At 26.8% G+C, this 21,578-nt stretch overlaps 2 protein-coding genes across 3 annotated transcripts; both read left to right on the top strand.

Annotated features, from left to right (window-relative positions):
• Positions 1-194: 194 nt before the first annotated feature.
• Positions 195-16,638, top strand: LOC135923221 (merlin-like). 2 transcript variants are annotated; one of them, XM_065457861.1, is made up of 14 exons: positions 195-273; positions 341-469; positions 524-889; positions 1,275-1,429; positions 7,462-7,537; positions 7,654-7,788; positions 8,919-8,993; positions 9,189-9,302; positions 9,423-9,545; positions 9,822-10,345; positions 10,636-10,759; positions 10,954-11,231; positions 13,530-13,689; positions 16,341-16,638. In XM_065457861.1, exons 1-14 carry the CDS (start codon positions 244-246, stop codon positions 16,389-16,391), a joined length of 2,340 nt encoding a protein of 779 aa, XP_065313933.1. In that variant the 5' UTR covers positions 195-243; the 3' UTR covers positions 16,392-16,638. The 2 variants fall into 2 exon arrangements, with proteins under 2 accessions (XP_065313933.1, XP_065313934.1); XM_065457862.1 differs by lacking the exon at positions 16,341-16,638 and adding an exon at positions 12,169-12,271 and having other exon boundaries at positions 13,530-13,659.
• A 2,783-nt stretch (positions 16,639-19,421) lies between these two features.
• On the top strand, positions 19,422-20,159 carry LOC135925074 (uncharacterized). Its single transcript, XM_065460235.1, has 3 exons — positions 19,422-19,602; positions 19,646-19,852; positions 19,903-20,159. Exons 1-3 carry the CDS (start codon positions 19,442-19,444, stop codon positions 20,153-20,155), a joined length of 621 nt encoding a protein of 206 aa, XP_065316307.1. The 5' UTR covers positions 19,422-19,441; the 3' UTR covers positions 20,156-20,159.
• The last annotated feature ends 1,419 nt before the right edge of the window (positions 20,160-21,578 follow it).

Raw genomic sequence — 21,578 nt, forward strand, 5'->3', positions numbered from 1 at the left:
CAAAATGCATATTAATTTTATTTTTAATTTGCTTGTGGATATTAATGTTTCTCAAAATTCTTAACATATTTGGTGGAACAGATGTTTTATTGCATGCTTTCACCAAAATTTTGGAAAAATAAACTTTAATAGTATAAGTAGAGGTGTTGAATAAAATCAATGACTGAAAATCATATTAATAAATCATGGTTTAGTTTAAAGAGAAGAAACAAGGAAAAATTAATTCCCATCCATGTATCAACCATGGATTCTGATTTAGAATTTAACATGCATGTAAATAATATTTCTTGAATATATTTCTATTTAACAATATCAATGTATTTTATTTTTATTTGAATAGGCAAAGGCTAAAGGACATGATCTCTATGAATTGGTATGCAAAATTTTAGGAATAAGAGAATCATGGTATTTTGATCTTAGGTATATAGACAAATATGGTCAATATAGTTGGCTCAAATTAAATAAAAAGGTTTGTTTAATATCAATCAATATTAATATAAAATAGTATTGCTATATTTAATAGGTTATTGACCAATGCCCAAAATGTACAATACCTTTTAAACCTCAAACAAATACTAAATATAATCCCATAATTGAACACAATATAAAAACTAATAATATGTCCAATATAAATAAAGAAAAGCCTAAATTATTTGATGATAAATATGAGCAACATATTAATGATGATGGGAATGGGAGCTATAATTCACCAATTATTTATTCATTTGAATTTTTGATTAAATTATACCCAGAAGATGTTGAAGAAATTATTCAAGCTAATACACTCCATCTATTTTTTTTACAAATCTTAAATTTAGTGCTTAACATGGATATATATTGTCCACCAGAAGCCTCTGTTCTTTTAGCATCATACTCACTCCAGGCTAAAGTATTTAGTTATATAATATATTAAAATAATGAGTGGAAGTTAAAGAATAGAATATACAGAAATTTAAATTGAGTTAATAAGTGCTATAAAATAAAAGGTAAAGGAAAATAAGTAGGTATAACATATATATATATATAACACATCCAAATATAATAATTGGTAATGTAAAATTCTACAATCAGAATTAAATAAAAGAAAAATCGTTTTTGAATTTTCTAAAAAAATGAGTGATTTTTAAATTCATTCTTCATAAAAGTAATTTAAAGAAACCAAAAATATTTTAAAACTTTTGTTATATTAAAGGAACTTCTTTTTCATAACATTGGTTCACCATACTTGGTTAAAAAGTTAAATAATTTTATAATTAATCTTTTATTTGAAACAGTACGGAGACTATCAGGAAACTATGTTTAAAGCTCATAACAACTCTCAAGTGATATCCGAGTTGCCAGTTCGGGTATTAAATCAATATCAAATGACAGAATCCATGTGGGAAGAAAGGATCGAAACATGGTACATTCATCACAAAGGCATGAATAGGTTGCATAATTATTTTGTCGATCAGAGAAATTAATACTCGTATTATCTAGAGGTGCACAGAAGATTTGGGCTAAACCAATCTGACTTTCCTTAAAAGCTTATGGGGAATATGACTTTGAATTTCTTAGTATTATCACCCTTATGGAATTTTTAAGAAAATTAAATTAATTGAAATAAAATTAGTATGAGTTGCCTTTAGTGTTTGTAAAGATTATGATTTTTCAAATTTAAAATTTATATAGTCTTTTTTTAGAAATTAAATCACTATTTTTTAAAAAGAATCATCTTATAATAAAATAATAATGCATTTCTGGAGGACTTGGAACCTGGGATAAATCTAGAAATTGTAGCCCATATCTAAAACCCTCTATTTGAAGGAACCAAAGCCCATTTTAAAATTTCTATGAACCGGCTCTAACTAAAGGGTAAACAATATATAGGTTATGATAGAGACTACCAAATTTGGTTAGAAAATCGTGATTTTCTGATAGTATCTGTTGCCTAGTCGATAAGAGCGTCGTTCTCCAATCCAAATGTTCTGGGTTCGAATACAGCAAGTGGTAAGCAGAAAATAATTGCCTGAAATTATTCCCCCAGAAAAAAATTATTCCCTAGAAATAAATTCCCCATTTTTTAGATTTTAAATTAAATATAGGGGAAAATATATCCCCTGAGAAACCAGAAAAATTTCCAAATAGTTTTTTTCAAAATTATAAAAAATATCCCTACCCCTAAAATAACGTAACCCGCAGAACAAAATATTTTGAAAAATTTATGTTTTGATATTTTAGAAGAGAGAAGAGAAGGGACTTACCTAATTTTCTCTCTTCAATTGGAGAACATATCCGTTCTGGAATTAATTCATTTGAATAATATCTTTTATTGTTTCATATATCATTTTAATAAAATAAAAATATAATTATTTCTTTTCTGTAAATTAAAAAAATTCATAAGCAAAATAATAATTATAAGATTTGAAATATATAATACTCAGTGCTAATAATCACCTCTGAAATACATGTTTTTTATTAAAATGGTCAGCATTTATCATTACTTTTGGCAGTATTTAATTTAAATTGGGCAGTAAAAAATATAATTTAGCAAGTTTTATATTTATTTTGTATTTAGCCAGTTAAATTCTTATAGTAGGCAATAAAAACTTCAGTAAAATAATTTTTATCAAATAGAGGAGACTAGGTTGAATTGCAAATTTCCTATTTCCCCACAGAATTTATATATATATATATATTTATATTTAATATCCTATCATTAGCATAAAAAACAAAAAAGGGCGCTATTTAAGAGTTAGTAAATTGTGAAAAGCCTCTTATCTCCAACTGATATTAAATTTTTTAATATATTTCTAAAAACTTCATGGAAATGATTAATTTTAACTTTCGTTTTATTATTTAAAACCTCAAATCTTCATGGGATTTTGAATTTAAAAACATTTTGATTTAATTAAAGTGGTGCAGATCCGTATCATAAAATAGTATGAATTTATAAATCTGGGCCAAAATAAAAAATCTGGATGGCTATTTTATCATTACTTAGCTTTAATAATTTTTGCTTAATATCACAGAGACTAGGTATCCAATTCGTTTATTTTATAAATATTGTTTTGTTTAATTTTCACCAAATCTGGGTTCGGGATAAGGCCATAACATTATATATTATATTGGTTAGGGTTAATTAATAATAATTTAAAAATTTGATTAGGTTTAATATTAATCACTAGTTATTATTAATCATTTTGTTTGAAAATTTTATTTGAGAAATTTTATTTTGAAAAATTTTACAGGAATTGTTTTTTATTTTGTTGATTTTATCAAAAATTATAAAAAAAAATTTGGGAGATTTTTTCCCCTATTTTGTTAATTTTCTATAAAAAATTTAATATTTTATAGGATCAAAAAGGGAAATTGGTTAATTTTTTCCGGGGAATTATTTTCCGGAGATTATTTTTTGGGGAATTTTTTTCCAGTGTGTAATCTTCCGGGGAATTATTCTCCTAGATTCCCAACAAGGACTGTTTTTTCTGAAGCCAACTTGGCAGTTCCGTAGGTGGGATGATATATAGTAGTAGATTGGAGGCGATCGCGTAATTTCACCACTTAATATATAAAAAACGAATGCTGACTTGGCAGTATTTATCATTAGCCTAATGTATGATTGTGTGATTATTTTAAGTGTTTATTTATCTTTTAAATTTTTTGAGCTATTTTTTGATAGTTTTAGCAGAATTTTGAATTGGAATTAAAATATGGAGCTTCCGGTGCGTCAAATTTAGGAAAATCATATGACCTTTTAAAATAAAAACGATAACCATGTTTTAAAAATTTTTGGAACCTGAAATAGGAGCCTTTTTAGTTCAGGTTCTAAACTCTGAGATAACTAACCTTTGACGTTGAGGCAAAATAATGAATTATACATGTTGTCCAGTTAAATTTATGAATCAATCATTGTTAAATTAGTATAATATTTAATTCACTAAATTTCTTTTATCATATTAAGCCTTTTTGGTCACATTGTCTCTCTTTTTCTAACATATAATGCCCCTTTCAATACAAGTACATGACAAAATCGTTGATTATTTTTAATTATAATTATGATTAGATCAATTTTTTGGGTTGTATTTTAATAATTATTAGTTTTTGTTTTCAAAAAATGCATTTTATTTTACCTTATTTTACTATTATCATGTAAGTTATCATTATTTCCTAAATTTTATTATTATAAAGGATTTTATATGTTGCGTTTATCCTAAAATTATTTATTTGGCATAATAAACTCGAAATCCCCCAAAAAGTATGGGAAAAAATTCGACCAAAAAAACTGTTGGGGGGGGGGGTGAAATTATTAAATATTTTTAATAGTGGCGAAAACATTATTATCCCTTCATAGCACAGGTGGGACTGCAAACCCCAGTCATTTAAAAAAACGTTTTTACTTAAAATTTTTCGATATTTTTGTCTGGATCTTTTAGTAACTTTGCTTTTAGATAAAATATATATGTTCAAAATTGATATTTATTGTTTGTTAGTTCATGAATTATTACGGTTTTTTGGATAGATCCCACGTTACCCGTGTAACTTTATACTTTAATCTGTTTTAACATTTATAGTATAAGCATAAATAAACACTTTTTTATACATTAATTTAATAATTAAAAATTATATTATATTAATATTTGAACCTTAGATAAGCATTCTACATCATCAATTTTATTTATATATTTTTATATCATATTATAACAGTTTAAAATAATGTGTCACTTTTTGACTCTGGCCAAAGCTGTCATGAAATTTTAATGACAATAAAATCTTAATATAACAGTTAGTCACTAAATGTAATATATGTTTAAAATATGAAAGCTATAAATAAATTTAATTCTAAGGAACCCCACTTGACTTTCATGTCATTTTTTTCACCTGTGCTATGAAGGGTTAAGATTAAGATGACTGTTGATATATTATTATATTATTTTCTTTTTAATAATACAGTTACACTCTCTGAAGACTTTACGTTTTTACACATTTTAGTATATTTTCTTTTTAAATAATACAGTTTTAATTTTCCAAGACTCCTTCAGATTTAATTTTTTACACAGTTTTTTTCTGAGATTTTTTTTTCTGCAGTTTTTCGGTAGTTTTTTTTCCCCATTACCAATAAACTCCTATAAAGTCAATTTAATATTGTTAATATTAAAGGAGATTGAGATGAGATGCAGTTTATAAATATTTGTTCTATTTGTAAAAATATTAGCTTGATTAAAATAATTTAATTTTGTTAGAACTTAATTTAAAAAAATATATAGTCATAATTAGGACTGGCAACAATACATATTTTCTTTTAGATTTATTTACTAAATTTTTACTTTATTTCATGAATAGCGCGATAAATATTTTTTTATATTTATAATTTGCCAAGTGATATTTCGAATTTATGAAAAAATATATTGCGCAATTATGGTTCAATAATTATTAATTTAGGGAAAATTAAATAATATATCGACATCATATTTACATTTATTATATAAGTTTAACATATCTGTGATGGCAATATTTTTGTATTTGTGATGGAAATCATATCAATTATTTATTTAGGATATCGTAATTGAAGTCAAAGATATAGAGAATCAAAACTTAAATAATGTTGACTCGGAAAACTTTTCCTATAAAAGGAAAATCATCCAGCTTACACCTTTTTCAAAATAAGGATGCTTATTTTAAACATTCAAGAGTTTTAATAATAAAAAAATATTGATTTCTATTCTTCTCCAAGTTATATGGATAATAATTAAAACCATATAAACCAATAGATACAATATAGGAAATTTTGTTTAAAGCAATATGATAGGTTGAAATGAAATCAATATCAATAAAATAGTCAGAGACCGGCAGAGATACCATTTGCATGGCCCAGCCCGGATTTTTTTAAAAAAAATTTCAGCCCCTGGGCCTGAATTTTTGCGATTCAAAATATTTGGTTTTAAAATATAACCCCCGGTCCGAATTTAAAAAAAATTTTTTTTAGTCCCAGCTCGAGTATTAATAATTTTTTAAAATATAATCGGCCTGGGTATATTTAGAAAAAATTACCACTCGGGTTGAGCTTAGGGCCGGACCTGCAGGTTTCTGAAACATTTAAAATCTCACGACCGACATGGAATTTTAATTGTGAGATTTTAACATTCTAGATCTATGTTATCTATTTCACACGTTATGAGCCATATAATTTTAAATACCTAATATTTTAAAATCTCATGGCATTCAATCTAACAAGTTACATTAGATCAGAGTTGTTGATAGTAATTAGAGATACATGTCAGATGCATATATACTAAAAATATATAGGTGGTAAATATAGATACAATTTCTCTGGCATAGCCCGGATTTATCTCCAGTGAGGAAGGGGGGGGGGTTACGATTTTTTTAACATTCCAAACTTGTGACCCCCAAATAATAATGTTTAATATATTCTTCCCTTTTGCCTGATTCAATATCATAATTATAAAATGAATTTAAAAACTAGGAACAATTTTTAAAAAAATTAGGAGATGGGAAATATTTACTATTAATTTTCTTAAAATTTTTTGTAATAAATAGAATAAAATTGATAAATATCTTTTAATTATCGGTTATTTCTGAATATTTAAATTTAATGTATAACATTATAATTAAGATTTAAAAAAATATCTTGAGATTTCTTCTCTCCTTTTTTTAAAATGTGGGCTGCAACAGGCCACGGACCAAATTAAAAAATAACAATTTTTTTTTTACTTAATCTTATTTTCAGTCATTCCCGTACTCGCCACTGAATTTTCAAGATAAATTTTAAATACTATTCTTACATAAAGTGTGCATAATGTCCAAATTGAAAATCTATTGTTAAAAAAAATTAAATTTTGAAGATCCAAATTTTTTTTATTCATTTGGATATTTATTTATATATAAAATATATTGCTAGCTTTTATTTTTAAAAGTTTTTATTATTGAGGCATTCTCCTTTATCCTTAATACAGATTTTTAGTTACTTAAATGGATAGTTCGAGAAAAATCTTCATAAATTTTTTGGGTAAAAGTATTTGAAGGTTTTCTTTGAAGAACAGAGATTTTTGATCAAATTTTAAATAAAAATGTCAAGATTTTTTTAAAAAAACTTTTATAAGTAAATATTTTGGATATTTGGTCATTCATTGTGTAAAATTTTTATTTCATTTGTTATAATAATTTTAAAAAATAAACTCGGACATATTTTTAACAAATTTAATTCAAAAATTTTAATAAAACAAAAAAGTATAAAATAAAATTGACTAAAATGTATTATATAATTGATAAAAATACAGCTAAACATATTTAGATAAGATAAACATTTATATATCTAGACTCTAACATATCTGCATTGGATTTTAATATGGAGAGACCAAGTTGAATGGTTTAATATTTTAAAAAAGTATATATATAATTTATTTATTCTGTAACAAATTGTTAAGAGGTAATTTTTTTTTCATGTAATAAATTAATGAATAGAGAGGAGGCTGAATTGGAGTATTTGAAGATTGTGCAAGATTTGGATATGTATGGCATACAATATTTTGATATCCACGTAAGTATTATTTAGTTCTGTAAAAACTTTATAATTTTATTTTTTTTAAGTCATTTAATGATATAGAGATTATTTAGTAAGGTAATTTTACTTTTATTTTATATACTTAAAATTAGAACAAGAAAAAGACCGAACTTTGGCTTGGCGTTTCAGCTTTAGGCCTCAATATTTATGAAAAGGATAATAAATTATCTCCAAAAATATTTTTCCCATGGAACGAAATAAGTACCGTCTCCATGGACATTAAAAAGGTTTGTTATACATAAACAGAATATAGTATGAAGGTTAACGGGATATATTACCCTTAACTAGATCTAATCATGACTATATGTTGCCCTATTTTATGAAGAATCATATTAGGTTATAATAAATACAAATGTAAACCACTGTTCATCGATTCTAGATCTATGCCTAAATATCGACTTCATCAAAAAATTTATTGTTACCTTGCGGAATTATGCGGCATCCTAATACTGAATTAATTTGTTTTCAAAGAAATTGCTTTTCATTATTTTTATAGGCTTAAGTAAACATCCATATCCTTCGAAGAAAATTTGGAGGGAGATATAATATTTGGAATAATTCGCTTTAGTCTTCATCTGATTTAATCATTCTCATATTTGTAGCAAATATTCATAGTTTTTAAATCAACCGTAACCAAATATTTCTCTTAGATTTGCATCAAGAGGGGGGAGGGGTAGTTACAGCCTCTTTAAATATATTTTTGGGTCTATAATAATTTATTGCCCTAAAAAATATTTTTTGTCAATTTTAAATGATTAGATGTGAGCGTATTCTGACCATTTCATTTTAAAATCTGAGCGTTCCAGTTTTATACCTGAGCAATTATTATTTTTTATTGCCAATTCATTTTTTATTTGAGGATTTAGGATTACCTTAAATCAGGTAATTTTAGACCCTAATTGTTTCCGTATTCTCTAACCATTTGTTTACTTTTTTATGTAATAAGTATTTAATAATTCATGATACATTGTTATGAAAATTTACAAAATATTTAATACCAATTTTTAAATCCCCATTTATAAACCTGAGTTTTTAGCCCAGGTCCATGTTTTTATTTTTAGGCCCCGCCCATATATTTAAATTTTGTGAAATGTTTTAGAGAGATTATGAATTGTAAAGAGAGATTGAAAATATGAGAAATAAATGATCCATTATGTATTTTTGCATTATAGACATATTTTTAATTTTATCATATTTAACGGGTCAATCAAATACACAATCAATATTATTTTGTTTGCCCAATATACTCTGTTCAAATTCATAGGGGATGGATACTGAAATATAACTGCATATTTTATTCCCTCTTAACCTTTACATTCAATTTTTCTTAATTATTAAAATATTATTTCTTACAAAGTTCACCATCAAGTTATTGGATAAAAACACTTCTGGGTTCGTTTTTTATGTCGAAAAATCGCAAACCATTAAACTGGTTCGTATATTATATTACTTTATTTATTCTTAGATCTGCAATATTTAAAAAAAACTATGTTTTTCACAAATCGAGGGGATATTCTGAAATGCATTGTTAAGTTTGAAAAATTGTTTACATTTCAACACAATTTCGCATTAATATATATTTTGTAAATTAATTAGTCAATCCTAAATTTTGGCATTTTTTTAAAAGATACTTGAACTATGTGTGCGAAATCATGATCTGTTTTTGAGAAGACGAAAATGCGATTCCTTAGAAATACAGCAGATGAAAAATCAAGCCAAAGAAGAAAGAGCAAGGAAACAAGTTCGTTTAGATTTGTAAATATTATTTACATTTTTTACCGATTGAAATATGATTAATCATATTGCTATTTCGCAATGCACTAAAATATTTTGATCTATTAAAAATACTATATTTATACAGATAGAAAAGGCTAATTATATGAGAGAGCAGCAACAATTAGAAGAGGTCCAGAAGATAAAAAAAGAACTTGAACTTCAGCTGGATAATGTTAAAAAGGAAAACGACAGGATTAATCAAGCCTTGGTAAATAATAGCGATACTTGAATAGCCACTATTATTTATATTGCAGAGATATTTTATGCAAAAGCAAATCATAATAATTACTATAATTATTTCATATTTTTATAATGTACTATATATTTTATTTTCAAAAACTGATGAAAAATTTTAACTTGATTAAAAGATGAAACATATAAATCTATAAACTAATATTTTAAATTATTGTACAAAGTACGCCTTTAAGGCGTATTCGATAAAACTTGGTAGAACTTAACTAATTTAATGTTGTATAACCAATAGAAAAAGTCGAAAGAAACGACCGAGCTATTGGTCGAAAAATCAAAACTCGCCCAAGAGGAGAGTTATCTTCTAGCTTTTAAGGCCAAACAGTCCCAAATGGAGATCGAAAAACTCAGGAGTTCCGTGATGCTAGGGCAACAACAACAGCCCCAACAGTTACAAAATAATGTTAATATCAATCCCCGTACCTTATTATTTATGCCTTGTAATGAAAGACTAAATACCGTTACATCGCTGAATTATAACATCGGCAATAATTTTAACAACCTACCTTATAATATAAGCAGTAACAATGCCGCAACTTATCAAAATAACACCTATTTTAATAACAACCTTAATAGTAATATAATGAATAATAACGGCTTAAACGAAGCCTTAAATAATATACTTTATCCCGCGATTAGTAACGGTTGCAATTTTAATAATATAAATCATGCCAAATATCTATTACCTAACATTTGCCTGGCCTTGGATGGTTTTCCGACTTCACCCAATTCTTTTTCTAATGCCAACTATAATATAAAGTTTTGATAAACATTTTAAATTAATATTTTTGCATTTTTTATCGGAGAAAGGTTATTCATATTAAGAGAATTATGGACAGAAAATATTAAACCAAAATGTTGCTTTTTTTGATTACTCGTAGAGAAATAATAACGTATGCCTGACAATATAGGCTTGAAATTTATATTATAAAAAGGATATATAAGACTAGCAAGACTTAAAGGTATGGTAATCTAAGCTCAAATGAATCTTTTCCATAATTACATTTTAAAATTATTTGTAAATTTTATTCCTGGAAATCAAAATATAGCAATTCCATTCTACCTAACGGTAATCATTTAGCTAATCATACCAATAAATATTTGCTCAATAACTCTAATACGCTCAAACAACATTATCAAGAACCTTCCTTTTTGTGTGATTTGAAAATAAGAGTAATATTAATATTATTTTATATTTAGAAATATTGTGATTTGAATGCTAAATAATGATATAAAATTTTCAAACGCATCTTTAACAAAATAGCCTATAAAATTTTTTTTATCCTACCCATTATAAATAAATATCTATTTACAACTTACACATTAAAAGCACGATAATTTGAATATTTACTCTCTAATATTGACAGAGCAAGAATAACTCGCTAGTTTTGCCTATCAGCAACGATCAACTGACAACCCCTTCATATTACAACTTCTATCGTGATAATTTTTCTGCCTCCCATCAACACATCGGGGACGCGGCCCATCTAATCAATAACTTACTCTATAATGTCAACGAAAATAACCCCGGCAACGCTCCAACGACTGATAATTTTTACCGAGACTTCGATTTTATGGCCACTCAGCATCAACTCACCACTGATAAAGAACTCGAATTGCTGAATGGCCAACTCGAAAAGGAGAGGTTATTTTTATAACTAGCATTGATATCCTTCGAAAAGATCTCGAGTCTAGCCCGGCCCAATTTTTTAAATTTAAAATGAATTGTTTGTCCCGTTCCCTCTCGATAGTCTGCCAGGTCAGATCCGAATGAAATATACATAAACCTAGTTATAAAGCTAAATTTTAATTCTCTACTTAATCGAAATCTTAAGATATACTACCCTGTTTCATTTATATTCTATCACTCTTATTTTTTTTAGCCTATTAAAAATTTTAAGTTAAAAATATTTATGAAATCAAAACTTTTATTCTTATAAAATACAAATATATAATAAACAAAATTTAATATATTAATTATTAAAATATGTAACTATTCAAAATTATCGCCCTACTATGCAAAAATACATTATTTTCAATTTAAAAAATTGTGTTACATTTACTTTTATCTTTATATTCTGGCGGTACATATTGGGGGGGGGGGTAGTGATTTTCATTTATTCCCGAATTTATTCTTCAATGAATCTTTTCCACCACTGCTTTCTAAGATCTCATTTAAGTAAACCCCAAATGTTTTCAACAGGATATAGATCTGCACCACGATAACTTATTGATATTTTGATTATTTCAAGGTTTGATTTAGCTTTATGATAAGGTGCTCCATCTTGCAGAAGGATATAATTTTTATGACCTAATAATAAATTGAGGGGATCAGTGTTTCTGAGGATATCTTAAAATTATATTAGTTATAAATACAATATCTCCTAGGCCTTTTACACTTATGCTACCCTATACTATTACTATACCGAAACTTAACATTTTTTTGTAAACAATTAGGAAAGAAGGTTTCTGCTTATGTTCTCATTACCCTATTTCTTATGGTCTCAAAATCTATATAAAATTTTGATTCGTCACTTATTATGTTCCTCGTTGCTCTTTTGTTTAATTTATATATTTTAAAGTAAATATAGGCGCAGCCTTACCCGAAATCCGCTGTACGGGCCGGAACAAAGATTTTTTGGTTGAGTCGGGCAAATTGTTCAATATATTTTAAAACATGAAATAGTATGACGAAACATATTTTGAAATAATTTTTTTTACCTTGCAGAAGGAATTTTTATTGAGTGTAATCTTCATTGATAATAGAGAAATCTCATCATATCATATTTTTGAAGAATCGATATAATACCTATTTAAAAACAATTTTTCGTTTAATCCTTTTTAAATTACTTATCTTTGGAAGTCCTCTATTTTGAGTGAGGATAAAACCTCTATATTTTTATAAGTATTTCTAATGTTTGTGAATTTTAAAGTATTTTATTTTAAATAGGTTATATTCTATTTAAAATTATTCAAAAAGTTAAATTCTTACATTTTTTTAAACCTTAAACATATATAGATACAAGATAATTTTACCAGTCAAAAAAATTCTATTTAATTTATCTCTACTAATAACTATGATTAGGCAGCATTTCTAGAGTGTATAAATGTTCAGATATCCAAAGAGACAGAATTGCTAAATAAAATAACTTAAGACCTCTTGTGCTACAAGAAGGATGAAACTGCAAAAGGTGTACCCGACAAGATGGAGCCTTTGACATTAATTTGTTATTGCATTTTGGGATCTAGAAGAGCCTATTTTGAATGCCCTTGAAGTAATATTAGAATGGTGTGAATGAGATACTTCATCTGAAGTAGATACATTATTAGATTCTATATGACCGCCGATTTTTGCATGTAAATGTGTTAATAAATTAATCAATTACACCACAATTTTATGCGATATATTTCAAAAAAATGATATGAATTTGGCTGGCTATGAGAATCGCAAATATTATTATATTACCACTTAGAAAATTTAGAGATAATAACGATCATTTCAAGAGATTTATGTAATTGTTGAGGCAAAAGCTAAATTGTATGATTTTGAGATTCGCAAGCCTATACTTGCACCTAGGCAAACAAATGAACCATTTGTTATTCATCAAATGGCTCAATTCAATATACAAGTACTATTACCTATAAATCCTTCTGCAGATATATTAAATCTTGATATTGAAAAAATTAAATATTAACTAAATTTTATTCAGAGGATATTAATATATCGCCTGATTTCAAAATTTGAGTCTTGGTAAGAAACATTTATTTTATTATCCTTTATTTTGTTTTTCCTAATATATTATAATTACTGTATATTCTGGCCAAGCACAAATGAGAATCTTTTCATTGCCTAGAATGAAAACATACCTCAAAAGTAAAGTTATTTTTTGGTTCTACCCCTATATATTGTTTATTCATTAAACACATTAAAATATACTATAAGGACCGAATACTTAGAGAAATGCAAGACACTCAGATATCAATTGCAAGAGTTGAGGAAAGACTTCGAAACACTGAAAGTCGTTGATAAAGAAAGTCCCCTGGATAGGATTCACGCAGAAGCTCAAATCAGGGGCGATAACAAATATTCTACTCTTAAAAAGGTATATACATAAATTTACCTTTTATTTGATACTAAATTAATTGTAAGGAAGAATTTTTAATGTATTTCATAGTTTTCAAATTGATAGCACCAAATTTAATATTTCTAAGTTTACTTTGTGTTATATTTATGAATTTTTAGGTACAAGACAACTATATTTATTCTTAATTAATTAGCTAAAAAACACGGCATATAACAATTTTATGTATCTCCTTATTATTGGCTATGGTTGTATTTACATCTTCTTTATAGTTTATTTTCGGTTTTCCAAGTGTACCCGGGTAAGCCAGTTTATTTTCTTATCCCTTTTATTTTTACGGTCCTGGGCTAGCGATTTGTAAAACCATTATTTTTATGCCACCCGTTTTCACTTTCATCCACGTTCATTGGTCTTCCTCGAAACTTGATCCCATTACTTCCAACGAATTACATCTCATGGCTTAATCATTTTCCGTTCAACGTGCCCAACCACCTCAGTCTATTGCTTCTCATCATTATTTCAATCGCTTTTGTACCAATTCTTTCCAGCAATTCATTGCTTGTTTTTTTCTTTCATAGATATGCCACACATCCACCTGATCACTCTCTTCTCCAGTCTTTCCAATTTAGCTTCATGCGCGCTTTTATTATTCACGTTTCGTTGCCGTGGACCATACAGCTTCTAGCACAGATTATATAAACGTTTCTTTTCAACTTCAGAGATACCTTATTATTTGTTAGAATGGACGTAACCCCTCAAAATCTTTTCTATGCATATTCTACCTTGCAACAACAGCAGAATCAGCACCTAAATTTGCTTTCAGCATGTCTCCAAAATAAAAAAACCTTCCCTCTTTTCCCAGAGTAGCTCCATTACCGTTATTTAAATTACCATTCCCCACGTTATCATTATCACGAACCTCTTTCACTCATGCACTAACGGGTAAAAATCAAGCCTGATTTGATCAAACTTCCGTTCACACTATTACATCTTTAATTCATTAATTTCCATTTTCTGGTGCATCGGAATTTCTAGCAACACCTTTCCCACACACACATTACATGGCCAAGTGTCGGTTTCTTCCTTATTTCCTGATTTACTTCAAATCACCACCTTAGTCATTCCTTGTTCACTTTCAAACTGTTGCCTTTCACGTGATAATCTTACTTTAACTCTATTTTACTTGTTGCTAGCAATACATCATCAGCATATAGAAGTTCTCAGGTCCTTCATGTGCCTCTCTTGTCACAACCTCTATACTATAAATAATGATGGATTAAAATAATATATTTTATTTTTCTTCCAATTTTAATGATTAAATGACATGCTACTTTGATCATTCATTTATAAAATACTATTCCTTATACTTGTATACATTGTGTTTAATACATGAAACCGAAGTCCTCAACATTATTGGCTATTTTTTCCATAATATTTCTTAATTTTAAAAAAACCGAGCCGGGCATCTTTAGTAAATATATTGGAACTGGGCCAGGCTGTGTATAAATTTGGACAGGCCGGGCCATATAAAAGTTAAATATAAACCTGGCCGGGCTTGAAAATTTTGCTATTTGCAGACTTCTAATGCGCCCACACCTTTACTTCAAAGTTCGCTATCACCACCATGTGTCCTTATAACAATTTGGGCATCTTCTTGCATTTTCTTTTACACCTAATTTTCTCAAAGCCCATTTAGTAACTTCAGGCGGGACCCTGTCAATTGCCTTCAAAAAATATTAAAATTTTTTAAAACATCTATCTCTATTTTTTTATTATGTAAGATGGAAATTTATTTATTTTCCTATCGGGGATATACTCGAATAGTCTTAAACGCAATACTTGTAATAATAACACCTATTCTCTTTTTTAAATATTCTTATTGACCTTAATTGTGCCTTTAAATAAAGATTTTTTTAAGCATGAATAAAGGAAGAATGCCAGTGTCATTTTTCCGATAGACTGGTAAATTTATTATGTAAGCATTATTTTTGTACATATGTCACTATTAGCCATTGTCATCATATAAGGAAAAAATGGGGCTACTCGAAATTTCCAAAATATCTTCAAAAGCTTTAGACTCTCCAATAAAATTCTATTAAATAAAGTTTTTCTCTGGTGTGTAAAATTGCTTGCGAAGGTAGCCTTTGTTAACGTTTCATCATATTTTAATTTTTTATTGGTACTATTAATTTTCAATTTTATACTAGATTGATTTCTTTTTTATTTTAGATTGGTCAGATTTTGTTACAATCGAATGTATACTTTGCAAAATATTGTCCCCGTGGAGCAGATGATTGTCATTTTGATTCAATTCTTCGCTAATATCATTATTTTTTGAATGTTGATTTTTAATATTATGTTTCAAATTCTTTAAAGTGTCTTTACTTTGGCAAGGAATATAGTACAACTGTTTAATTTGTTATTTCATTCTATGACAACAGGTGATACAGTAAAATAATATGTTAGAATATTTGATCATATTTGATGAAAAAGGTGGAACCAAGATTTATTTTAAAATATATAACCCCGCCAAAGGCCTTCAATGAACTTAAACCCTCTAATACTATTTATAAGTAAAAAAACCTCAATATCCCACTCCCCTACTAATAATTTATTAAAATTTCGATATCATTCATCGTCATATTTATATATTTTTATTAATAAAAATCAAGGTAAAGATTGGCACGATGAAATCCAGAGTCGCATTTTTCGAAGAATTATAGCCATTGTTTTTATAATCCACAATTAAAAACCCAAATCCATGAGCTTCTATCAAAAATATAATTACCTTTGTTTGTATATATATATCATCAAATGTTTCTTTATGTTTGACCAATATTTATTGATATACGATGAATCTACTATGATTATAAAATGTCTTCCAACACATACTTTTACGATTAGCATTTAAAGTTAGCACAATCATTGAACTTTGTTGAAAAATCACCTTTATCCATGTCACAATTTTTTTTTTATATTTATAAACCAAGCTTGTTTATGTAAATGCAATTTTAAAAAATTGCTTTTTATTTAATAAATGAATAATCAAAATTCAAGAATCGATTTCAAATATAAATAATCAACTCAAACCCATTATTGATTAAATTCCATAGTTAAACATCCGAAAAAATAATCTAGATACATGTATAGATTCTTCAGGCACGTACGCAGCGGGGGGTACAAGGGGACAAACCCCCCCCCCCCTCAAAAAAGCCAAAAAATGCAGATTCTGGATATATCTTTCAGAAATATTATTGTTTATATTAATTTATATTTGTTAATATTTATTCCTATCTCATATTAAATATATATTTAATTACATTTATTTATCACATTCATCTAATAAGTTATTTTATCAATTAATTTCGATTTCAAGTTTTCCTTGGCGTAATATTTACTTATTATTTTCAAATTTTTAGTGGCGTAATATTTATCTACCATTTTCAAATTTCTAGTCAAATAATAATTATATCTGAAATTGTCCAACAGGGAGAAAGAAATTGCAACCTTGTCCAACTAGATAGAGTCTCCACCATCAAGCAGTAAAAGCTTTTATGGAGTTAGAAGAGCGATTATTTGCTATTACAGAAATATCATAATGGCCTGAAAGAAATATTTCCTCAGAAGCAAGAAAATGATTGGATTCTATGCTTATTCCAAATTTTTTTTCTCATTAGAATGTATTATTTAATTATACAACTATTTTATGTATTACTTTTCAAAAACATAACACTGACTTGATTAAGACGATGAGAATAGCGGAGAGCATAATTAGAATTCAAGGAAATTAGGGCTAATGTTGATGGAGAATTTCATATTACATATGCAGAGTTGTTAAAAGATCGACGATCCTGGATTCGATCGCAAATTTGTCAATTTTACGAGATTTATGATTCTGACTTAAATTGAGGATCGAGATCATTTTGTTTAAAATTCGATCCCGATCTTTTTAAAAATTAATTTTTACTTAAAAAGCAATAAATAAAATAAAAATTTTGAAAATTAAATTAAAATATTATTTTAAAAAAATATATCTATCTTCATATTTTATCAACTTCCATTCCACCATTTATTTTATATATATATTTATTCATTTCCTAAATTTTACGAGATTTAGAGCTCTTACAAGTTATTTAATATAAATTTATAATATATTAATATTTATTTTAATAGGTAAATGTTAATTATAGATTTAGAAGATTCTATTGCTTCTACTATTGATGTAACAGCAGATATAAGTGAGAATGAGAATCTTTTACCATTTTTGAAATTACGTAAGTATTTTACTTTATGTGAAATGGATGAAAGCAACTCTTATAATATGATCAGCACCAAATGCCGTATTTGTAAGAAGAATATATCATCTTCCAAAATATCATCCTCGAACTTAAAGAGACATTTACAAGTAATTCTTTTAAATTTTTTTTATTTGATAATCTTAATGTCAACATGTTTAAATTTAATTTATTACATTCCTGAGTTGAGCAGGTCTTACAGAAATAGAATCTAGATACAGATTCTTTATAAAAAAAATGAATTATTAGATACAGTATAATTAATAAAATATTTGATGAAGAGTTAATCTTGGTTTTGTTATTTATATATAATAATTAGGCATTTATTTTTTAATATTATTATTATATTAGTTTAATTTTCAAAAGAAGAGTATTTATAATAAATGGAAGTGTAATAACTAATAATTAAGCCTTTATAGTGTATTTTGACTTTCTTTAATATAATTAAAACATCCAGTTCAATGTTATTTGTATTGAACTTAGCAATGTTTCACCAAAAGAAAAATAAATATCTATTCTATTATTTCTTTATTATAATATGTTAAATCTAATCAATTAGTATTATAGTTTCAGTTTGAGCTTGATTATATAATCCTCTTGACAACATTTTTAGGGCTTTTTTTAATAATATATTTTGAATTGAAAGTATTTTTTTTATCATTTGACTCAATCCATAAGTTATTAAATGCCAAAAAGCCTCATTATATTCATAATAGGAAAATACTTTATCAAAATCTTTGGCCCATATCATCTTGGGCAACTTTTAATAATGATAGAATATTGTAAACTTAAATTTTTAAGATAACCTACCCCCTTTTAACCACTAATAAAACATACTTTAATATGTTTAACAAAATTTGGTAAACCCTTAATCCATAGTTCTTAAATGCCAAAAAGGCTAATTATATTCATATATAGGAAAATATTTTATCAAAGCCCATATCATCTTGGACAACTTTTAATAATGATAGACAAAGACAATATTGTAAACTTAAAATTTAAAATAACCTATATGAACATTTTTTAACCATATATAAATTAAATAATATACTTTAATATGTTTAACAAAATTTGTGTTGAACCCTTTATCATTTTTTTGTTTATATAGGTTTTACATTCAGCCTGTACATTGTTTTTTTTTAACTTTAAATTTCCAAATAAAAATTTAAAAATGAAATTTGATTCAGGAGAAGTTATTTTCATCCAACTTTGATACATACTATTTTTTTCTTTTATAAAGAAAAAGCACAGTGAAATTAAAAATGAGATTACCAAACACCTCAACGAATTCTCTACACAAAAAATATATCACTGCAAAACCAAAGTGGTTCTGGTTGCAAATCCAGACAATCTAAATTAAATTTTAACAATCTAAACATTCCAGCTGTATCGAAAAAACAGCAGACAAGGTTATCATGGATTTTATTATTGACACCTTCCAACCACTGTCTCTGGTTTATGATCCTTCATTTGAAAAAATGATTAAAACTTTTTCTCCTGCGACAAAAATTATTTGTCGCCAAACACTGGGCAGCAGGATATCTACTTCCTTCTCTTATATGACGACAAATCTTATAAGAGATTTGTCTGAAGTTTCTTATGTATGCACCACTGCTGATTGTTGGAGTGGTCATCGAAGGTATATTATATTTATATGAATTTTATAATGTTTATTTTATTAGGGCTTTTATTGGACTTACTGCACATTGGCTGGATCCGTTAACCCTGAAGAGAAGGTCAGCCGCTTTGGCATTGAGGAGGATAATTGGGAGGCAAACATATGATGTTTTGGCCAACGAAATCATGGGCATCCACAAGTTCTATAAAATTCATAATAAGGTGGTGAAGATGGTGACTGGCAATGGAACCAACTTTGTTAAGGCATTTAAGTAATATTTATATTTAGCAAAAAATATTTAAATATTATTATTTTTTCTAGAGTTTTTGGAGAAAATGAAGAAGATAGTAGTGAGGATATGGAATTGATAAATTTGGATGACATATTATCCGTTGATGACCCAATTATTCCTACTATCAGCCTACCAAAACATCAACGTTGTTGTTGCCATAATCTTAACCTTATTGCAACAACAGATGCGGAGATGGCAGATAGTGATCTCAATTATAAACGAATATCTAGATCCACTTTTGCAAAATGTTTTGCTTTAGTTAATAAACAAAATATATCTTAAAAAATGGCGGATATTTTATTGGAGAAATTGGGAAGATATTTAATAGCTCCCAACAAGACAAGATGGAATTCTTATTACCAATCCATGAAATTAATAGATAAGATGCTTTCTGAAAAGTTTTCAGAAGTAGAACAAGTATGTGATCAAATTGAATTTGCAATGTTTAGGCAAGAGGAATGTTTTTTTGTTAAAGAGTATGCAACAGTAATACAATGATATTCTCTAAATAAATTATGGAACCTTTGGCGATCTCGTTAAAAATCTTGGAACGGGAGGATAATATGTAGCAGGGATATCTAACTCCCGTTCTATCGATATTGATAGATAAATTAACGAAATTTAGCTGCCTGCGGTATTGTCAGCCACTTGTAGATAGTGTTCTTAGAGATATTGATAAAAGGTAATATTTTTTTATGCAATTATTTTATATTATCAGATATCTGCAAAATATATTAAAAAATTGCAAAGATCTGGCAAATTTAGTATAAAATTTTTAACAGGCCAGTTCTACTAAACCTCTGATATCTAGTAAAATATTAATGGGCCTTTGAAGACATTAAAAATTTATTAGATTATTTGAATTTTAAGCTAATATTTTGATTAATATTCTTTGTAAATAAATTACAATGTTAATTTCTTTGTATATTAAGTATTAAGTTTACATTTAATCAATATTTATGATATGACCCAAATATAAATAAATACCATACAGATGATGTGCCAGACTTGACTGTAAAATTTAAAAGGGTTAAGTTTTGCAGATACTTGATTTGATTTATATGGATAAAATGAACACTTATTTAATAATAAATTAATTATCATTTCATAATATAGATTTCCTTAACTGTATGAAGACAATAACATTTTGGCAGCCATGATTCACCCTAACTTTAAACTTAATTGGCTTTATATTAATCTGCCACAAAATATGATGGTAAAAGAAAGATTAGTTGCCCATTTGGAAAATATGCAGGAACAATCATATGCGGATACCTCAAATGAATATATGGATAACATTGAGGCTTTTTTGGGGAAAATTACTGTACAAAATGCTAGTTCCGTTAAAAAATTTTTTTATTCAAATGATGATTCCATGAATATTTTTAATACTTATATTAATTTTAAAAAAATATTTATTGAATATAATACACCTTTGCCATCAAGCGCTCCAGTAAAGCTAAACATGTTCTAAATGAAAGACGCGGATGTTTAAATGATGATAATTTAGAAAAATTTTTATTATTAAAAGCTAATTTAAATATAAATAAATATATTATAATTGTTATATTTATTATTCAATTACAATAAATTTCTACCATATTTAATTTATTTTTATATTAGTTAATTTTGCATCGGTTATATTATATTATTATTCAATTACAATAAATTTATTACATATATTAGTTAATTTTGTATCGGTCAG

The sequence above is a fragment of the Gordionus sp. m RMFG-2023 genome, chromosome 2, assembly GCF_954871325.1.
Source record: "Gordionus sp. m RMFG-2023 chromosome 2, tfGorSpeb1-WG-v2, whole genome shotgun sequence".
Taxonomy (NCBI): Eukaryota; Metazoa; Nematomorpha; class Gordioida; order Chordodea; family Parachordodidae; genus Gordionus; species Gordionus sp. m RMFG-2023.